The sequence below is a fragment of the Dichomitus squalens genome (assembly GCF_000275845.1).
Source record: "Dichomitus squalens LYAD-421 SS1 unplaced genomic scaffold DICSQscaffold_22, whole genome shotgun sequence".
NCBI lineage: Eukaryota > Fungi > Basidiomycota > Agaricomycetes > Polyporales > Polyporaceae > Dichomitus > Dichomitus squalens.
The window spans coordinates 365,106-380,243 of NW_006766904.1; the positions used below are offsets into that span (position 1 = coordinate 365,106).

Consider the following 15,138-nt stretch of genomic DNA (forward strand, 5'->3'; position numbering starts at 1 on the left):
ACACCCCCAGCGAGGCAGATCCTTCAATTCCTGCACTCGATGCACGTATCTCCTGAGAAGCCGATACAGCACCGATGGACGCGTCGATTACCTCCCAACCAGTGTGGGAGAGTCTGCAGCGTGCAGCGCAGTTTCTGAAGCAGTCACTTTTAGTAGCCATGACAGTGACGGGGATAGGTTTGAACGCAACTTCGTTGGGAGCAGGGGGTGAGTGATCTGATCCTGTCCTCACGATCTAGCTGGTACGTTGTCCTGATTTGTTTTCTCCCAAGGCCCGTAGGATGAATATCGTGGCAATATCTCCATCACACCACTTGACTCCCGTCCACCACAACGAACACCGTTGCACCTGTGACATTATACCCATTTCCCCGTGCCCGTACGGCAATGCACGTTACATGACCGATTGTCTTGACTACTCACTTTCTGCATGATGCTTGTATTAGTAACGTCTGGAGAGATAAAAATTCCCTCAGAGTGCTGGACATCCGCGGCCTACAGTGCGTCCTGAGCACTGGATTGAAGGAACAGCATGACCTCAGACAGCTCTCAGTTCACTCAAGGCTTGCAAGCCCTCGGGAAAACGTCATAGATCAAGTCAAATATCTGTTGGTATATATACTGAGCATCTCATGTTATAATAGAAACGATACAGCAACCTGTATACGCACGGACGGGGAGCCAAGCTTATCGGTTAATGTTATGCCCACCTTGCCTGTCGACATTTCCCTTGATCCGTGTGAGAGTGATATATCTCCGTATGGGGGTCATCGATGATGCTAGGAACGATTTTGAAGCAAAAAAGTTGGAGATACCATTGTAGGCAGCAGTGACTGGTGTAGTATGAACAAGTCGCAATCAAGATGGTGGCGGAGCAGCTGCAAACGATGCGCTTACATAATAGGCTGTGAGAGATCAGATCTTTCGCTACCGCTCAGCTATTTTCACCCGCGCTTATGAGCCTGAAAGCAGGCGGGTTGGACGCGCGCCGTTCCTGCAGGCTGCTTCCACAGTTCTCACCTCTGGACCCAACTCTACACAAATCGCTCTCTTCATGCTCGCGTCATAGCATATACCCCACTCTACTCGGAACTGACCGTAAAAGGCCTTTGAGTCGACATGACAGCCCCTACCGGCATCTCTCCGTCTGAGGACGACCTCAAGGGCGCACTCGTTGCCCTCAAAACCGCCAACCCGACGCTTGGCGTCCCCAAGATCCACGCACTCCTCGTCGCAGAGCACCCAGAGTGGATCGTGAGCGAGAAGCGCACGCGCAAGGTCTTGCAAAACCAAGGCTTGGTCCAGACGTTGAGCGCGAGCGGCGCCGCTTCCGGCCAGGTCCACCCAACCTCCAAGCTGATCGAGGGCCTGGACGTCACCAAGTGGACGACGAAGGCGGAGGTGAAGTACTTCGGGAAGGCAAAGGGAAAAGGTCTCGTTGCGAAGGAGGCGATCGCGGAGGGCGAGGTCATCTGGAAGGAGGACCCGTTCATCCTTGCACCCGAGTGGTGAGTCTCACATTTTTTCTGGCTTATGCGCCCCTCTCGGGTGCGTCCGGTTGACTTGGCCGCAGGAATCTATATGACCTTCAGATGTCTTCGCACGCATGCGGCCACTGCTCGACCCCGCTCACTACCTCGCCCCTCATCGTCCCTTGCTCCGCCTCCACGTCTTCTACCCCCTGCCCAGTGCGCTTCTGCAGCCGTCTCTGTCTGTCTCGCTCCGGTCGCACCCATCCTCTCTTGTGCACTTCCCGAAACCCTGCGGCGGCTCCACTACTACACTTTGCGCGGAAGAACCAGTGGATGGCGCTGCACGCGCTAGCGCAGATGACCGCACGCGTGCTGCTAACCTTCCAGCAGGACGACAAGCTCTTCGCGGAGGACTGGGAGGTCGTGCGCTCCCTCGCGCAGCTGGGCATGGAGGAGCGCGCGAAAGGCGGATGGTGCGTACCTCCATCCGTTCTGGCATCTGGAATGAGGTTTATGACAGATGAGAGGGCATAGGCTGGGCGCAGAGCCAGATCGGGCGATGTGGAAGAAGGCGCACAAGCTGTACGTGCAGGCGTTCCAGGAGCCCGCGACGGACGCTGAGAAGAAACGGCTGGCGAAGCTGCTGAAGAAACCTCTGCCGCAGGACGTCTCGGATACCCTGTTCGACTACGAGGCGTTCCTGCGCGGACTGGGTCGGATGAGTCTCAGTGCGTCTCCCTCTCCACCCTCGATTTGCAAGTGCTGACCGCCTGTCCGCAGACCTTGAGGCTCATGGCGGTCTATATGTGCTCCATTCCCACTTGAACCATAATTGCGACCCCAACGTGTCCGTCCGACACCTCGACCAGCGCACTGCACTCTCCCGCATCACTGTGATCGCCCGACGGGACATCGCACCAGGGGAGGAGCTCTTAGTCACGTACGTGAACCCCGAATTATCACTTGAGCAACGCAGGAGGGGCCTGATGGAATGGGGCTTCGGGAAATGCGCATGTGAGCGCTGTCGGAAGGAAGAGAAGGAGAAGAAGGAGAGCGGTGATGCGGAGGATGCGAACGAGGGCGGGGACAAGGCCGATCTCGAGGCCGAGCTCAAGGCGGGTCTGGGGGTGATGTGAGGAACATTGCTTGCGCAAATTCAAACCACAGCGCCGCATGTATGAGTACGCAGATACGCATGTTGTACAAAAGAGATTGGGTACTTCTGGGACACCCCTACCGCCGAGGACTGGGACCACTAGGCGGTCCCTCGGAGCTTCTTGAACAGCGCCCCGCCCATCGCGGCGATCTTCTCGACGTCCCGACACGTCAAGCTGTACCTCATCCCCCGCTCAAGCATGCTCCCGTTCGCGATCGCCTCCCTCGCCTCCTTGCCCCTCAGCAGATCGTAGTTCGCGATGCGCTCCTGCGGCGGACGCCCGTCTTCCTCGAACTTGTCCTCGACGCGGCCCTCGATCCCATGCAAGTGCGAGCCGTACAGATCCGACGTAGTGATGACGAGGCTGCGTGGCTCGAGGAGAAGCGAAAGGACGGGATTCGGGTCGATCGGGCGGCCCGTGCTCGAGATCAGCTCGTCGGGCGCGGATATCTGGACGGGGGAGGCGTCCGTGTCGGGCTTGTAGCGGTAGTAGTGGAAGACGGTGTGAGATCCGAGGGAGAGCGTGGCGACGACAGGGTGATAGGCTGGGCCGTCTTCGTGTGGCTGCGAGGAGGGGCGTGAGTTGCAGTTGCGATGTAAAGAGAACAGTGCGTACCATGATTCCTTGACCTGGTGCATACTATGGAATGAGAGCTGAGGCAGGGATGGTGGTCGTGTGTCGGTATGAACTTACTTCATTCATTATGATGTGATTTGGTTCTCCGTGGGCAGAATCTTTGAAAACGCCAAGGGCTCGTATGCGCCCGACGATGTCTGGACTGTGACAAACACAGTCATGAACTCGTATCTTATCTTCATTGTGACGATGCAGCGTACTATTGGTTGGCGAACGGAGGCATATCCTGAGGGATCAATGCATGTTTCCCCGTCAGCTCGCCTCCTGTCGTGTTTGTTCAAGTCAATGAGTCCAGTGGAGCTGTGTTTGCGACTGACCCCATATCTGCAATCTACCGTATGTTAGAAGCACTATGTTTCAGATGGGCCTGCCTTTGTACCTGCGGTTTTGTAATCTCTTCCACCACGGTTGAGGCGCTTCGTTGATCTGGAGGGCTTTGAGTGTCTTACAGGATGACGCCAGCTGTTAGAATTTGGCTACCTTGCGAGTGAGATACTCCTCTTCATCTTCTGTGACAAACTCAGGAATATAGTATGTCCTGGTCGTCCCGGGAACCACGTAATCGTCCAAATTGACGGTGCTCATTATAGCTGGCAATCAAGATCACAGCCACTGAGTAGAGTCGCGTCACGATGCGATATCGATATCGAGATGTCTGTCGCCCGTCTGAAGGCGCTCACTCAGACTGGAACCTTACTGTATTTGCCTGAATGGCACTGTTGACTCTAAGTATAAGGGTACTTATGCTTTGAAGTAGCACAGCAGTCCGCTGACGCGGTTAGAGAAGATAAACTGTCTCCATCCCCATCTCCGACTCCGAGAGTTGAACGTTGAGGTTCGGGCATCCTCTGCAATGAACTCGCTCATCCAGGAGCGTGGCTCGCAGCCAGAAAGGGATGGTGTGAGCAATGCGGCTCGCTCAGCAACTGATCCACGTTCTTACTGGTATATACTAATACAACATTCGATACGTATTGGTCACAAGATGCGCTTCATAATCGAGGAATAATCTAGGAAAGGGGCCGACGGACCTGATCGGCGTGCGAGCTCTCTGGTAAGAAGACCTGGGCCCAATGAGCGCGATGACAAGATCTACTCGCGAGTGGCTCTGCCAATGCATCTGCGCTCACATATCAGTTCGTGCCAGCGAGCAAATCCGCGTAATAGCCCTCCACATCCGGTCTAGTCGCCTCGGCCGGCGTCGAAGATGTCTTCCACACTTGTGGGTTCTTCTTCATGTATTCGGACATGAGTCTCAGCATGCGGGGAGTGTCGGTGTGACAGGACGTAACGAGGGATTCGGGTGGATTGTCAACTTCTTCGGCTGCATTGGGTAGTGAGTTCGACAACAACTGATCAGGTACAGGGATTCATACCCTGATCCGGAAACCGTTTGAGAAATCGGTCCCTGTACTTCTTGTCGGCGGCTGCATAGGAGATTTCTGTCATGGGCTGCAACATGGAATCTTCCGAATCGACGGTCTCTGCTCATAGAACGAAATTCAATATGCGTAAACGTACATGAAAGTGACGTGTACTTACCAGCATCAGTCCCACTGTTTCCCCGTGACCCTTCGGACATCTCAGACGTTACTGTAATAATGATACATGTCAGATGGGACACGTACTGCAAGTGATAATACGTACTTATGTCCGCGCCCCCATGGATCACCTCGAGCTTCGACCGCTTCTGTCTTCCTGCTTCTTTGGGCATTTTCCGAACCGCCAACCGAGCCGCCCTTCTCCGCTCGACTTCCTCGCTGACCGGGAATACGTCGAAAGCGTCTTTGTCCCGCGGAAGGTTGATGAACGTGTAAGCGAACCGAGCGTATACAAATTGGTCGGACACCCGATTAGGCAAGGTGACTAATCTCTGGTGAAATAGCTCTGCATGTTCGAAGGCTCCTCGCTGCACGACGTACGCCACGAATCTGTTACCTTCTACCGGATAGAACACGAAGCCATGACGATCAAGGCATTGATGCACATCGCTACGCAGAGTCAAGCCGTTTGCCACATCGTCGAGACCTGTTAGAGGACCAGACAAGTTGTAGTCGGTCATGTTGTTCCCGTTGAACCAGTCCTCGTGTTCTTTGGGGACGAGGTGAGCATTTTCGCACGCTGGGATTGTGAATGGCGGACTGAGCAACCGTATATCAGTGCAAGATAGAGTTACGTACACTGCTGATACTGGGTGATTACGCAATGCCCGTCCTCTGAGACGACAACCCTAGACATGGCCGATGCCGAATTGAACTCATAACGGTAGAGCGCTGACCGTTCTTCAGGAGTTCTAGTCCGGACCCAATGAGAGGGAATAGAAGCCGGAAACCTCCATGCGGAGAAATCTTTGACGATGCGGTATTTGCTCGTGGTCCCAGGTGATGCGAGATGGTAGAAGTAGCGACCCGGGCTTAGGAGCGAAATGTCCAGTGAGACGCGCTGTTCGCCAGCGCAGTCATGAGCTATGTAGCCATCTTGATCGTTTGCAGTGAGGTTGGTAAGGATACGGCAAGCATCCAGGACGAGACGATGGTCTACGCCGTACTGCGTGTCGCCAGAAGGGGTCGGTTCGTCGGAGAACGCCGGAAGGGAGAATAGCGGACGATTGAAGCCTGGGTGTATTATATCGACTGTCAGAGTATGCAACAGGACTTCTTGTGGAGAGGGAGGTGTGAGTTGCTGTCGAATCCTCATCGTGGCGTTCGAACGAGGGAAACTGATGATTGCGGACAACGCGATGACTTCTAATAAGGGAGAAGCCGGGTACTTATAGGTATTACGTCATGCCATCGGCCTTTCGAAAACGTCTGGACCCATTGCCACTCGTATTCCCTCTCAACAGACAAATTCGGGGGTGCAACAGCTTGTCCTGTTTGAAACTGCACACAGCAACGTCCTTGTAACCACACAGGATGTGACCGCTTATAACGCGCCTGCCGAGTCTTGCCCAACAGTGCCAACACAATCAAGGCAGTGTGCAGCGTCACCAGCGACCACCCATCCATCAATTGCCACAGTCCTGTCTACCCAAAAAGCCCAAGCAGCTGATGGGAATGTCCGCCCCACAGCCTCTTCCACTAGCTTGGTCGAATCATCGCTGTCCGGTCGTACCTTGAACTTCGGCACGATCAGCGTCTGCAAGCCGTGCGCTTTGCCGGAAAACTCGACTGCATCCAGCGTCTCCGCAGTGATCTCCATGGGAGGCAGATGCAGCGAGCGAAGGTAGGGGCAGTTGCGCGCAAAGTGCGCGGTAGACGCGAAATCCCCTCCACGAGCGCGGTCTCCGAGCGACATTCCCCGAGGCGCCAAGTAGCTCCAGATGTCGATGTGAAGCTCCTCTATGTTGCGCCACGATTCAGACATCAGGAGGACGTCAGTATCCGCGCATTCCACGTCGAAGTAGTCCGGGAGACTGAGTGAGAGCTTGCGTAGTCGACGAAGCGTCAGGAGGGGCCGGATGACGCCGAGAATGGATCCTTGGAAGGTATCTTGCACCGTCGGAATCATTCGCCCGACGCAAGTACCTGCAGGTGGCGGCGGGCCGAAGGTAGTGCGCACCGACAACCCCTTCAGAGACGGGTGATAGGACGCAACCTCTTGGAGACACTGGCTGGCGTCCTCTGCCATCTGATGGGCCGACGCGCCACTCTGCCAAGCTTCTAGAGATAGCTCCCGGAGTTCTGGACAGCGGATGGATCGGAGGAAGAAGTCAAGTTCTGCCCATATGCCTCCGGCCTTCAAAACGCGGAGCTGAGGGAAGGAGACATCGTCACCTATGGAGAAGATGTTATGCAAAGAGACCGAGAGGTTCTGTAGTGCAGGAAACTCGGCGATGTAGTTGAGGCCGGTCGGATTTACTTGGTAAATCACTTCGAGATGGCGCACCCGCGGGCATCGGGTATGCATGTCCTTCCAGGGTTGTTCCAATAGACGGAGCTTCTCAATGGTCGGCGCATGGTCGAAAGCCAGCACGAAAGCGGAGTATATCAAACTCTGTGTGTCCGGGTACACATTGAAGGTGAAGTCGAGCTTGGATACAGAAGGCGCTATCAGGAGAAAAGCGCTTGGAGTGAGGGCGCGCTTCGAGATGTTGCAAAAGGAGACGGACTCCAGGGAGGGGAGAAGCGGTGCTCCGTCCAGGAGAGGTAACATCTCTGTCCATAGCTCGCACCACTTGGGACCATCGAATGCGAAGAGTGTGATCGCGCGTACGTACGAGACGTACTCTCGGAAACGCTCCCATCGTGGATGCGCACGAGGGTCTTCCTGACCGTTGCGCAGGATCTAAGGAAGATGTCAGTAAGACGGTCGAACAGAGCAGAGGAATGACCATACATATGGATCGTCGTATCCACGAAGTTTCTTCCAGCGTCTCTCAATCGCCTGAGCCTCACCCCAAGGGGCCGAGGAATTGCCGCGCTCAATTGGTATCTCGAATCGAGCAGGCTCGTCTCCAATTACATCATTTCCGGCCAGTGTGCTTTCTTTCTCGGCGATTCCGAGCGAGCAAAGGAGATCGGCCAGGGGCTGGTCGTCGGGAATGCGTTTCCATAACACTTTCAAGGCAGGCCGAGTGAAGCTACGACACGCACGGGCGGCCCGTGCTAGAGCCTGACGGGCGTCGTAGAGGTTCGCGTGAGGATCGTATGGCGAATATCGCTCCGGGTCGAGGTGAGCAAAGATATGGTAGATGATGTCCGCAAAGACGAAGTTGGCTGTAGACAATGTCATTGTGGGTTTGAACGGACGGAGCAAGTACACGCCGCAGTGCGGATCGGCGCATCACTGCCACTGCGCAGCGTGGAGACCCGATCAAGTAGGAAAGGTCTTGACAGGTGACTCGAGGCCTAGGGTAAGTCGCATATTGTATCGGAGGGCGGGAGGTATTGCAGTCGTTCATCCTTTTCCCTATGAGCCGATCTACAGTGTCCTTGGGCACGAGATGGGCATGATTCTCGCAGCTGCACGTGCGATATATGCGGTGAGTATTCGTCGTATGAGGCGAACTGGAGCTAAGTTACGCACTAGCATCGTGATGGACGCTTGCAATCCACGCGTCTTCAGCCATCATCACGCTGGACAATGGACATCGCCGATGACAGAGCATCCTCGTGATGACAGAGCGCTCTCTTCTCCTCAACAAGAGTCAGAATTCGATCCCAGGGTGAGTAGAGACGCCGGGAAATCCCACGCGAAATCGTTGACGATCTTGTAGTGTACATGTACATGTCCTGTGCTCTCACAAGAACTGAGGTAGCAGCAATATAAATCTATGTAGTCCTACGTAGGAGGAGGGGTCCGGGGAAAGCGACCCGTTCTCATTTCCACAGGCTTCATCGGCGCAGACCGAAGACGCGGTCCCTTCCGGCGTCTAGAGAGCTGACCCATGGGACGACACTGAACTCCCCTGCATTTCGTGCGCATTGTACGAGTCCTTCGGTAGACGATACGTTATGGGTGCACCTATGCACATCGCCTCTCCATGAGATGCCGGGACTCCAGCTAGCTTACATATTCTCCGGAGACTTCGATTTAGGAGTTACGTTGGCTGGTGTTCCTGCGTTCGTGGCGTGCGCAGTACGTTCAGTCTGCTTGACAGTGAGCCTGTGCTGCCGCTGCCAAACCAGCTCGGTCTTCTCATCGCACAACTATATAAGAGGTCGCGAGGAGACCATTCACTCAGTCTTCGACCAACAGACACCCTCCGCTCCGTTTCCCTCCCAATAACTACTAGTTGCTCATCAGACCTCCCTTCATCATGTCCACCCCAATCGCCCTGACGCTAACGCTCTCCCCAGACAATCCGTCGAACACGACCATTTTTGACCCAGATAACAAGGTGCTCTACACCGTGCACACCACACATGATAAGGAGACCGTTACGCACGTCAAGAACGCGGAGGACAAAGAGCTCGCGTCCCTCGAGTGGCATGACGTTCTTCCCGACAAAGTCTCCGTCGGGAACAAGACGCCGACCTCCCTGCGCGACTGGCTCCATACGAGCCTCGTGCCGTTCTACCTGAAGGAGTGAGTACCATCTTTTGATGAGCGATGCAGATGCTCAGCGCTGACGGCGTGCATGCGCGGTAGTGATGCATCGTTCAAGGACGATTCTGGGCGTAAGTACAAGTGGCGCGGTAATTCTCCCGGTCATTCCCTCGAGGTCGGTATTCTGCCTTGATTCTGACCTTGCGCTTCTGACGCGCATGCGTGGTATTGGTGCAGCTCTTCGCGGAGGACGACGGCTACAAGGAGCCCATCGCGCGGTCCATCCGCTCCCTCAGGGCCCGAGACGGCGGGCTGCAGCAACCCACGCAGCTCCTGCTGACCGAGCGCGCGGTGCAGGTCCGCGATGTAGTCGTCATCTCGTTCCTCTTCCTCGAGAAAGGGCGGCGCGTGAACGAGAAGACGTCTCAGAATATGGCGGACGTTATGGCCGCCCCACCTCTTTCAGCCATGACGGGCTATGACTATAACGTGAGGGATGGTGGTGTCGGTCATTGAAGTTCCTTTCTCAAGGGTCACCTTTCTTTGCTTCCCTTACTCGTTAATAGGCAGGCTGGGAGAATATTTCGGTAATGATGGGAATGTATTGCTTCATGTGCCGCTACGTATACAACCGAAGATCCCAAGACTGCATCAATACGGTCGGACTAACTTGTGCAGTACTCTACTAGTAACACGAAGCAGAAGGAAAGCCAGAAGTCCAACGAAAGTGATGACGGCTACCCCAAAGTGTCGATAGGTTACAAGTCCGAATGGGACTCGATGTCCGACCAGTCGCTGTCGTTCCTGGCCGCCTCGAGTTCGTCCGTGCTGATGATCTCCAGTTCCTCATCGTCTCCGCCAGACGGCCTGTGCTCCTTGGGCTGGTCGTCTGCGAGGGGTGTTGACGACAGGAGGAACGTGTCCTGGCCCGCGGACGACGATGACGCCGACCGGCTCATCGGCTGTGAGGCGGGCTCGGCGGGCGTTGCGGTGCTGGCAGTGAAGAATGTCGCATCGTCTGTGGCGGATAGAGGAATTGCCTCGGAGTCGGTATCCGCAGTGAAGAAGGTTTCATCTGTAGCACTAGACGCAACTCGGGAGATGGCCTCTGGTGCCGCGAGGGCGGGTGCGGGAAGAGGAGCGGTGGCAGTAGTGTCCTCGGCATATTCGGAAGCGGGTGCAGCTACATCTTCCTCCGCGACTTCGAACCGAGTATGGGGACTGTCCTCTGGCGCGGTCGAGACTGGCGAAAGTTCCGCGTCGGATGCACGAGAGGGCGCCGTTGCCGCCTCAGCAGTAGCGGGGCTGGATTGGGGCTTGGCACCCTCGAGCTGGTCGATGGTGCCGTCGGCGAAATCGATCTCATCTGCCGGGGAGCTGGGGTCAGCGTGGATGAACTCATCGTCGGTCAGGGCGTCGATGTCTGCGCCGCTGTCGGGTACGCCTGCGGTGATACGTAAAACGCCGTCGTCGGTAGTGGCATTGATGAGTGGGGAAGATGCCGCTGCGGGCTGCGCCTCAGCGGGGGAGGGGCCTTGCTCGGGTACCTCAACCTGGTCCGTGGATCCCAGAGCTGTGTTGACTTCGACGGGGGCTACAGTCCTCGTCTCCTCGACCTCAGCAGGGGCCTTGACGACCTCCTCAGTCTCAGCCTTGTCGACGTTGTCCGTGGTGTGCAGGTTATACGGCGTAACAGTCGCCTCCCCGTCCGAAGCCTGTGAGCTTACGCTCGCGCGTCTCCGGGGGTCCCGCTCACGACTCCGCTCCCTACTCTCTTCAATCCGCCTCTCCATCGCCTCCAGCGCGCGCTCGACCTCCTTGACAACCTCTCTCCTCCTTCCCCGCACCTCATCGTCCCCAATGCTCTCCACAGCGTCCAACCGCGTCAGCAGCTGGTTCAGCGCGTGCTCGTACGCATGCACCGGAGCGTTGTTGGTGGTGTATCCCAAGGCGGACGGGGAAGGAAGCGGGTCGGAGACGAAGTCGAGCTGCGCGGGGAACTCGAACGTGGTTTCGAGCTTGCGGAGCGCGTCCTCGACCTCCTCGATCTCCGCGAGCGAGAGCTTGCGCGCCCGCCGGACGTTATAGAACTTGAGCAACTTCGCAGCGATGGCGGGCGGGAGTGCGGGGGTACGGTGTAGAGGGGCGCCCTCAGTTTCTGTTTCTCTGGTCTCGTCTTTTCCCCTTCCGGTCGCTGTCAAGGGCTCAGGCTGAGAGGTCGTGGCAGCCGTGGTGGTAGTACTTTTGATATCTACAGGTTTCGGGGCGGCAGAAACGGAAGACGTGGCAGGAGCGGGAATTGAGGATGTAGAAGGACCAGAGACAGGGATTTGAAACGACGCATGGTTGGTGCCAGAAGGGCCTGCGACGGACTGAGACGGCTCGCGGATATCAAAGAGATCTGAGTAGAGCAATACGAGCGACTGCTGTACCTCAGGATCGCTCTCCGTGCGGATGCGCGCCTCGAGCTCTTCCTTGAGCGTGGGCACCTCCGTGTGTTCGGGGGCATGCGCTAGTTTCGTCGAGATGGGCGTCGGGACCGATGCGGGAACATCAACAGCCTTGCCCTTACCCTTGCGGTCGGCAGGCGCGGGGGAAGGACTGGGGGCCGAAGCTGCAGCGGCCGCGGGGCGCGCCGTTGAGACAGTAGGCTGCAGAGATTGAAGATGAGTCATTCTGCCGCAGCTACTCAGATGACGAGCACGAATACTACACACCTGTTGCCTATTGGCCCGGGGCGTGTCTTGGGCAGACTGAGCCTGTACGAATGCAAGACCGAGCTGACTGAGAAGGGCATGGAGGACCTCCTGATCGCGGGCCTGCTGAGCACGAATACGAGCTACACGAGCTGCACGGACCTGCTCCTCGCGAGCGGCGGCTTCGGCTAGTGCGCGCTGGCGTTGAGCCTCGCGCTGACGGGCAAGGACTTCCTCGCGCTCTCGGGCGGCGGCCTCGCGTTGTTGGGAGAGGATACGCTCCTCCTGCTGCCAGACGCTGTACGCTAGCTCGAGTTCTTCAAGAGAATAAGAGGGGGCACGGCGCGGTTGGAAGGTCGGGCGTGTAGCAGGAGAGGAGCCAAATCCTTGACGGAAATCTGTTGAAGGACGGCCGTAGTGACGCCGGGGAAAGTGTCCAGGGCCACGGAACTGGTGGTGCGAGCCCAGGCGGTGACAGTAGAGCTCACGCTGGCGTTCAATAGCCTCGACACGAGCGTGGGCGAGGGCGTAGTCATGTGCGGCGCGCTGCGCTGCGCCGTCTAGGTACTGGTTCTCCAGATAGATGCCGGGGAAAGACGCGGGGCGAACAAAGACTTGACTCTGGAGAGGAGTGAAAACCAACATGGTCAAGATGTGCTCGAGGTGGTCGATGTAGTTGTAAGAAGAGTAGATGAAAGCTCACGAGGGGTAGAGACTAGTTTATATAGGCTACCGCAGCGACAATTCATAAGCATATGAACGGCATAAGAAGGACGCGTGTCCGCGACGCGCGTCCTTCCTGAGTCATCGCGAGCGGACGTGTCCCCGTCGGTGGTGGCAATGTCGAGCAGCAACTCGAAAGTCCGAGATAATCTCCTGGAAAGGAAGTGTACCGCGTAAGCTGGTTAGGCGCGCAAATGCATCCCACAATCACGTGCCTTTTTACAGCCGTCCTCGCATGCACACGCGTGAGGCACTTACTGCGCTCTCTCAGTCTTCGATGAGTACCTCAGGCTCATCGCACAAAGTATCGCGGTCGTGCCCCCCTGTGTTCTTCGCCTAAGACGTGAAATGGCCCAGAATTATAGCAGAGAGCAGAAACAAGACCTTCCAAACACTCCTGCTGACACGTAAGCAGTCTGAATGCACCATATCGAGCACTAGAAGTGAATCCTCAGATAGTGTTGTATGCTAGTAAGTCCGGCGAATAGCTTCAATCAATTTGTATACTGACTCGTCCGTCTGATAGCGGCTACAAAGCGGGTCTACGAGGCACCAGGGACGGCAATGTCAGCGACGGCGTCCGAAAGCTGATGTTTCGAATATCTCCGAGTCCAGTCATATCAATAGGTATCGGATGTTCTGCGGTACAGTTGCAGCAAATCGCCTCCATCGTGCCCGTATGTCATGACCATCTGGTGAACTGGGATACAAGGAGGTCCGGGCAGTCCGTGGCTGACTCCTGATTCCTGTGTACGATGGTAGGGCGGTTATATGGTAGACCACTGCAGATTCCCCATCCTTTTATGACCGGATACCAAGCCAAAGCTACTCAAGCTATGATCAGTAAGTTTATCTACTTGCGAATGTCACTCATATGATGGCCAATAACACGCACAAAAATAGCACGTCGATTGACCTATGCAACTACATAGCTCCCGGTCTGCTGCGGCTTGCGAGGGTTATTTTCATCATCTCAGCGCTCGGGATCGCATCATGCGATGCAATTTGGCATGAGCGTGAGATGGATGTCAGGTCCATGCCGAATACATCAACAGATCCGGTTCCATCGCTGCGGCACCGTGAAGAACAAGCAGCGTCATTCCAAAGATATTGGACTCCCGGATTGACATGCTTTGCCCCTAATCTCTTCTTCATCGCCAACTCGCCCCAGACATTCCCTCCCTCTACTGTCCTTTCTTCTTCTCCAGCGGCGGGCCACACATGCGTAATTTTCTACCCCTAGTGTTTCTTTTGCTATCATCATCCATTCTAGGGCAGAATGTCCGTGCAGTGACCGTCTACGGACTAGGAGGAGTGGAGAACCCGACTGGCACGTTTGGCTCGGGCATTCCCGCTGCCACTGTGAGCGGGTCGGACTTCATCGCTGCATATAATGCGTACAACAATGTCACCTTGACGCCTCCGGCTCTCCCCAACCCCATGCCTGCGACGTCGTTCTCCATTGCACTGCCGAATCAAGCTGCCAACATGCCCAAGCTCTCGATCCCGCACAAGGGCGATTTCTTCGGGTTCTCTATCGAGATGTCAGTGGTTCAGCAAGTTAGTGAGTATCCCTGCACTTCGACACGCCAGTGAGTCCTGAATGCTCATGGACAAATCATATGCAGTCGGCAAGAATGCGTACGTGCTGCTTTCAAATCACACCACATCCGAAAGGTGATCGGGATGTAGTTCGTTCCTTCAGCCCACATTCCTCAACCTGCTCGCCACGGTCGCCGACCGCGCGGGCAGCGTCCGAGTTCGAATTGGCGGTAACACGCAGGAAATTGCTACGCTCGTCGCCAGTCTCCCGGAAAACGCGATGATCGCAAAGGACCACAGCGTAGACGACAATGCTCCCACCCAGGTGCTGTGCCGCGTTTCGTATATTTGACATCGACCTGATCGCTGACATGCGTGCGCTTGTGCCCGACAGACGCCGACGCTGGATCTTACGGACGAGTTCTTGTATCTCTTCGCGAACGTCTCGTCGTTGGTGAACGCAAAGTGGTATCTAGGTATCCCGATGAACGACACGAGCCACCTCCGCCTGCAGATTGCCGAACATGCGGATGCTATCTTGGGTAGCAACGTCCTTGGGTACCAGGTCGGGAACGAGCCGGATCTTTACGGCCAGTGAGAGTTTACGCACGGGTTGAGACTGCAAGGCGGGTGTTGACCGCGACATTTCAGACACGGGCTCGGAGGTCGTCCGAAGACGTACAACCAGACGGACTACTTCAACGAATTCGGGACCATGGTCAACGGTATAAACAACGATCCGCAGATCGCCTCGAAGAACAAGATCGTAGCTCCCAGTCTACAGGGGACGTGGACTCCGGAGTCGCTCTGGGACATTGGCTATCTGAACACGTACTCGTCATTCCTGGACGTCATCTCCGTCGAACAGTACGTCTCATTCCTTTGAACGCACAGCATGAACTTCAACGCCACTGCCCAGCT

At 56.0% G+C, this 15,138-nt stretch overlaps 6 protein-coding genes across 6 annotated transcripts; 3 read left to right on the forward strand and 3 right to left on the reverse strand.

Annotated features, from left to right (window-relative positions):
* Positions 1–1,119: 1,119 nt before the first annotated feature.
* Positions 1,120–2,608, forward strand: DICSQDRAFT_63591 (SET domain-containing protein; the record flags this gene model as incomplete). The annotated part of the gene is made up of 4 exons (XM_007367082.1): positions 1,120–1,508; positions 1,574–1,949; positions 1,993–2,200; positions 2,253–2,608. 4 exons carry the CDS (start codon positions 1,120–1,122, stop codon positions 2,606–2,608), a joined length of 1,329 nt encoding a protein of 442 aa, XP_007367144.1.
* A 119-nt stretch (positions 2,609–2,727) lies between these two features.
* DICSQDRAFT_63554 (uncharacterized protein) lies at positions 2,728–3,850 on the reverse strand (the record flags this gene model as incomplete). The annotated part of the gene is made up of 7 exons (XM_007367083.1): positions 2,728–3,192; positions 3,245–3,268; positions 3,323–3,407; positions 3,466–3,529; positions 3,583–3,596; positions 3,645–3,691; positions 3,746–3,850. 7 exons carry the CDS (start codon positions 3,848–3,850, stop codon positions 2,728–2,730), a joined length of 804 nt encoding a protein of 267 aa, XP_007367145.1.
* Positions 3,851–4,224: 374 nt separating this feature from the next.
* DICSQDRAFT_107926 (uncharacterized protein) lies at positions 4,225–7,832 on the reverse strand. The gene is made up of 7 exons (XM_007367084.1): positions 7,604–7,832; positions 5,446–7,552; positions 4,913–5,386; positions 4,808–4,858; positions 4,642–4,749; positions 4,396–4,589; positions 4,225–4,329 (listed from the first exon to the last, which is right to left on the reverse strand). The coding sequence occupies exons 2-6, from the start codon at positions 5,960–5,962 to the stop codon at positions 4,399–4,401; spliced, it is 1,341 nt and encodes a 446-aa protein (XP_007367146.1). The 5' UTR covers positions 5,963–7,552; positions 7,604–7,832; the 3' UTR covers positions 4,225–4,329; positions 4,396–4,398.
* A 1,194-nt stretch (positions 7,833–9,026) lies between these two features.
* Positions 9,027–9,772, forward strand: DICSQDRAFT_63457 (uncharacterized protein; the record flags this gene model as incomplete). Its single annotated transcript, XM_007367085.1, has 3 exons — positions 9,027–9,295; positions 9,359–9,431; positions 9,494–9,772. The coding sequence occupies 3 exons, from the start codon at positions 9,027–9,029 to the stop codon at positions 9,770–9,772; spliced, it is 621 nt and encodes a 206-aa protein (XP_007367147.1).
* Positions 9,773–9,854: 82 nt separating this feature from the next.
* On the reverse strand, positions 9,855–12,597 carry DICSQDRAFT_155938 (uncharacterized protein; the record flags this gene model as incomplete). Its single annotated transcript, XM_007367086.1, has 1 exon — positions 9,855–12,597. The coding sequence occupies one exon, from the start codon at positions 12,595–12,597 to the stop codon at positions 10,015–10,017; it is 2,583 nt and encodes an 860-aa protein (XP_007367148.1). The 3' UTR covers positions 9,855–10,014.
* Positions 12,598–13,896: 1,299 nt separating this feature from the next.
* On the forward strand, positions 13,897–15,103 carry DICSQDRAFT_171421 (uncharacterized protein; the record flags this gene model as incomplete). The annotated part of the gene is made up of 5 exons (XM_007367087.1): positions 13,897–14,239; positions 14,304–14,316; positions 14,368–14,542; positions 14,612–14,811; positions 14,869–15,103. The coding sequence occupies 5 exons, from the start codon at positions 13,897–13,899 to the stop codon at positions 15,101–15,103; spliced, it is 966 nt and encodes a 321-aa protein (XP_007367149.1).
* Between the last annotated feature and the right edge of the window lie 35 nt (positions 15,104–15,138).

Bases quoted from the DNA above. Each gene is read 5' to 3' on its own strand.
- DICSQDRAFT_107926 (XM_007367084.1), bottom strand. From the start codon at position 5,962: ATGAGGATTCGACAGCAACTCACACCTCCCTCTCCACAAGAAGTCCTG. The intron at 5,387-5,445 runs GTACGTAACTCT...TCACAATCCCAG, and splicing joins AATCACCCAGTATCAGCAGT to CGTGCGAAAATGCTCACCTC. The intron at 4,859-4,912 runs GTACGTATTATC...TCATTATTACAG, and splicing joins CCATGGGGGCGCGGACATAA to TAACGTCTGAGATGTCCGAA.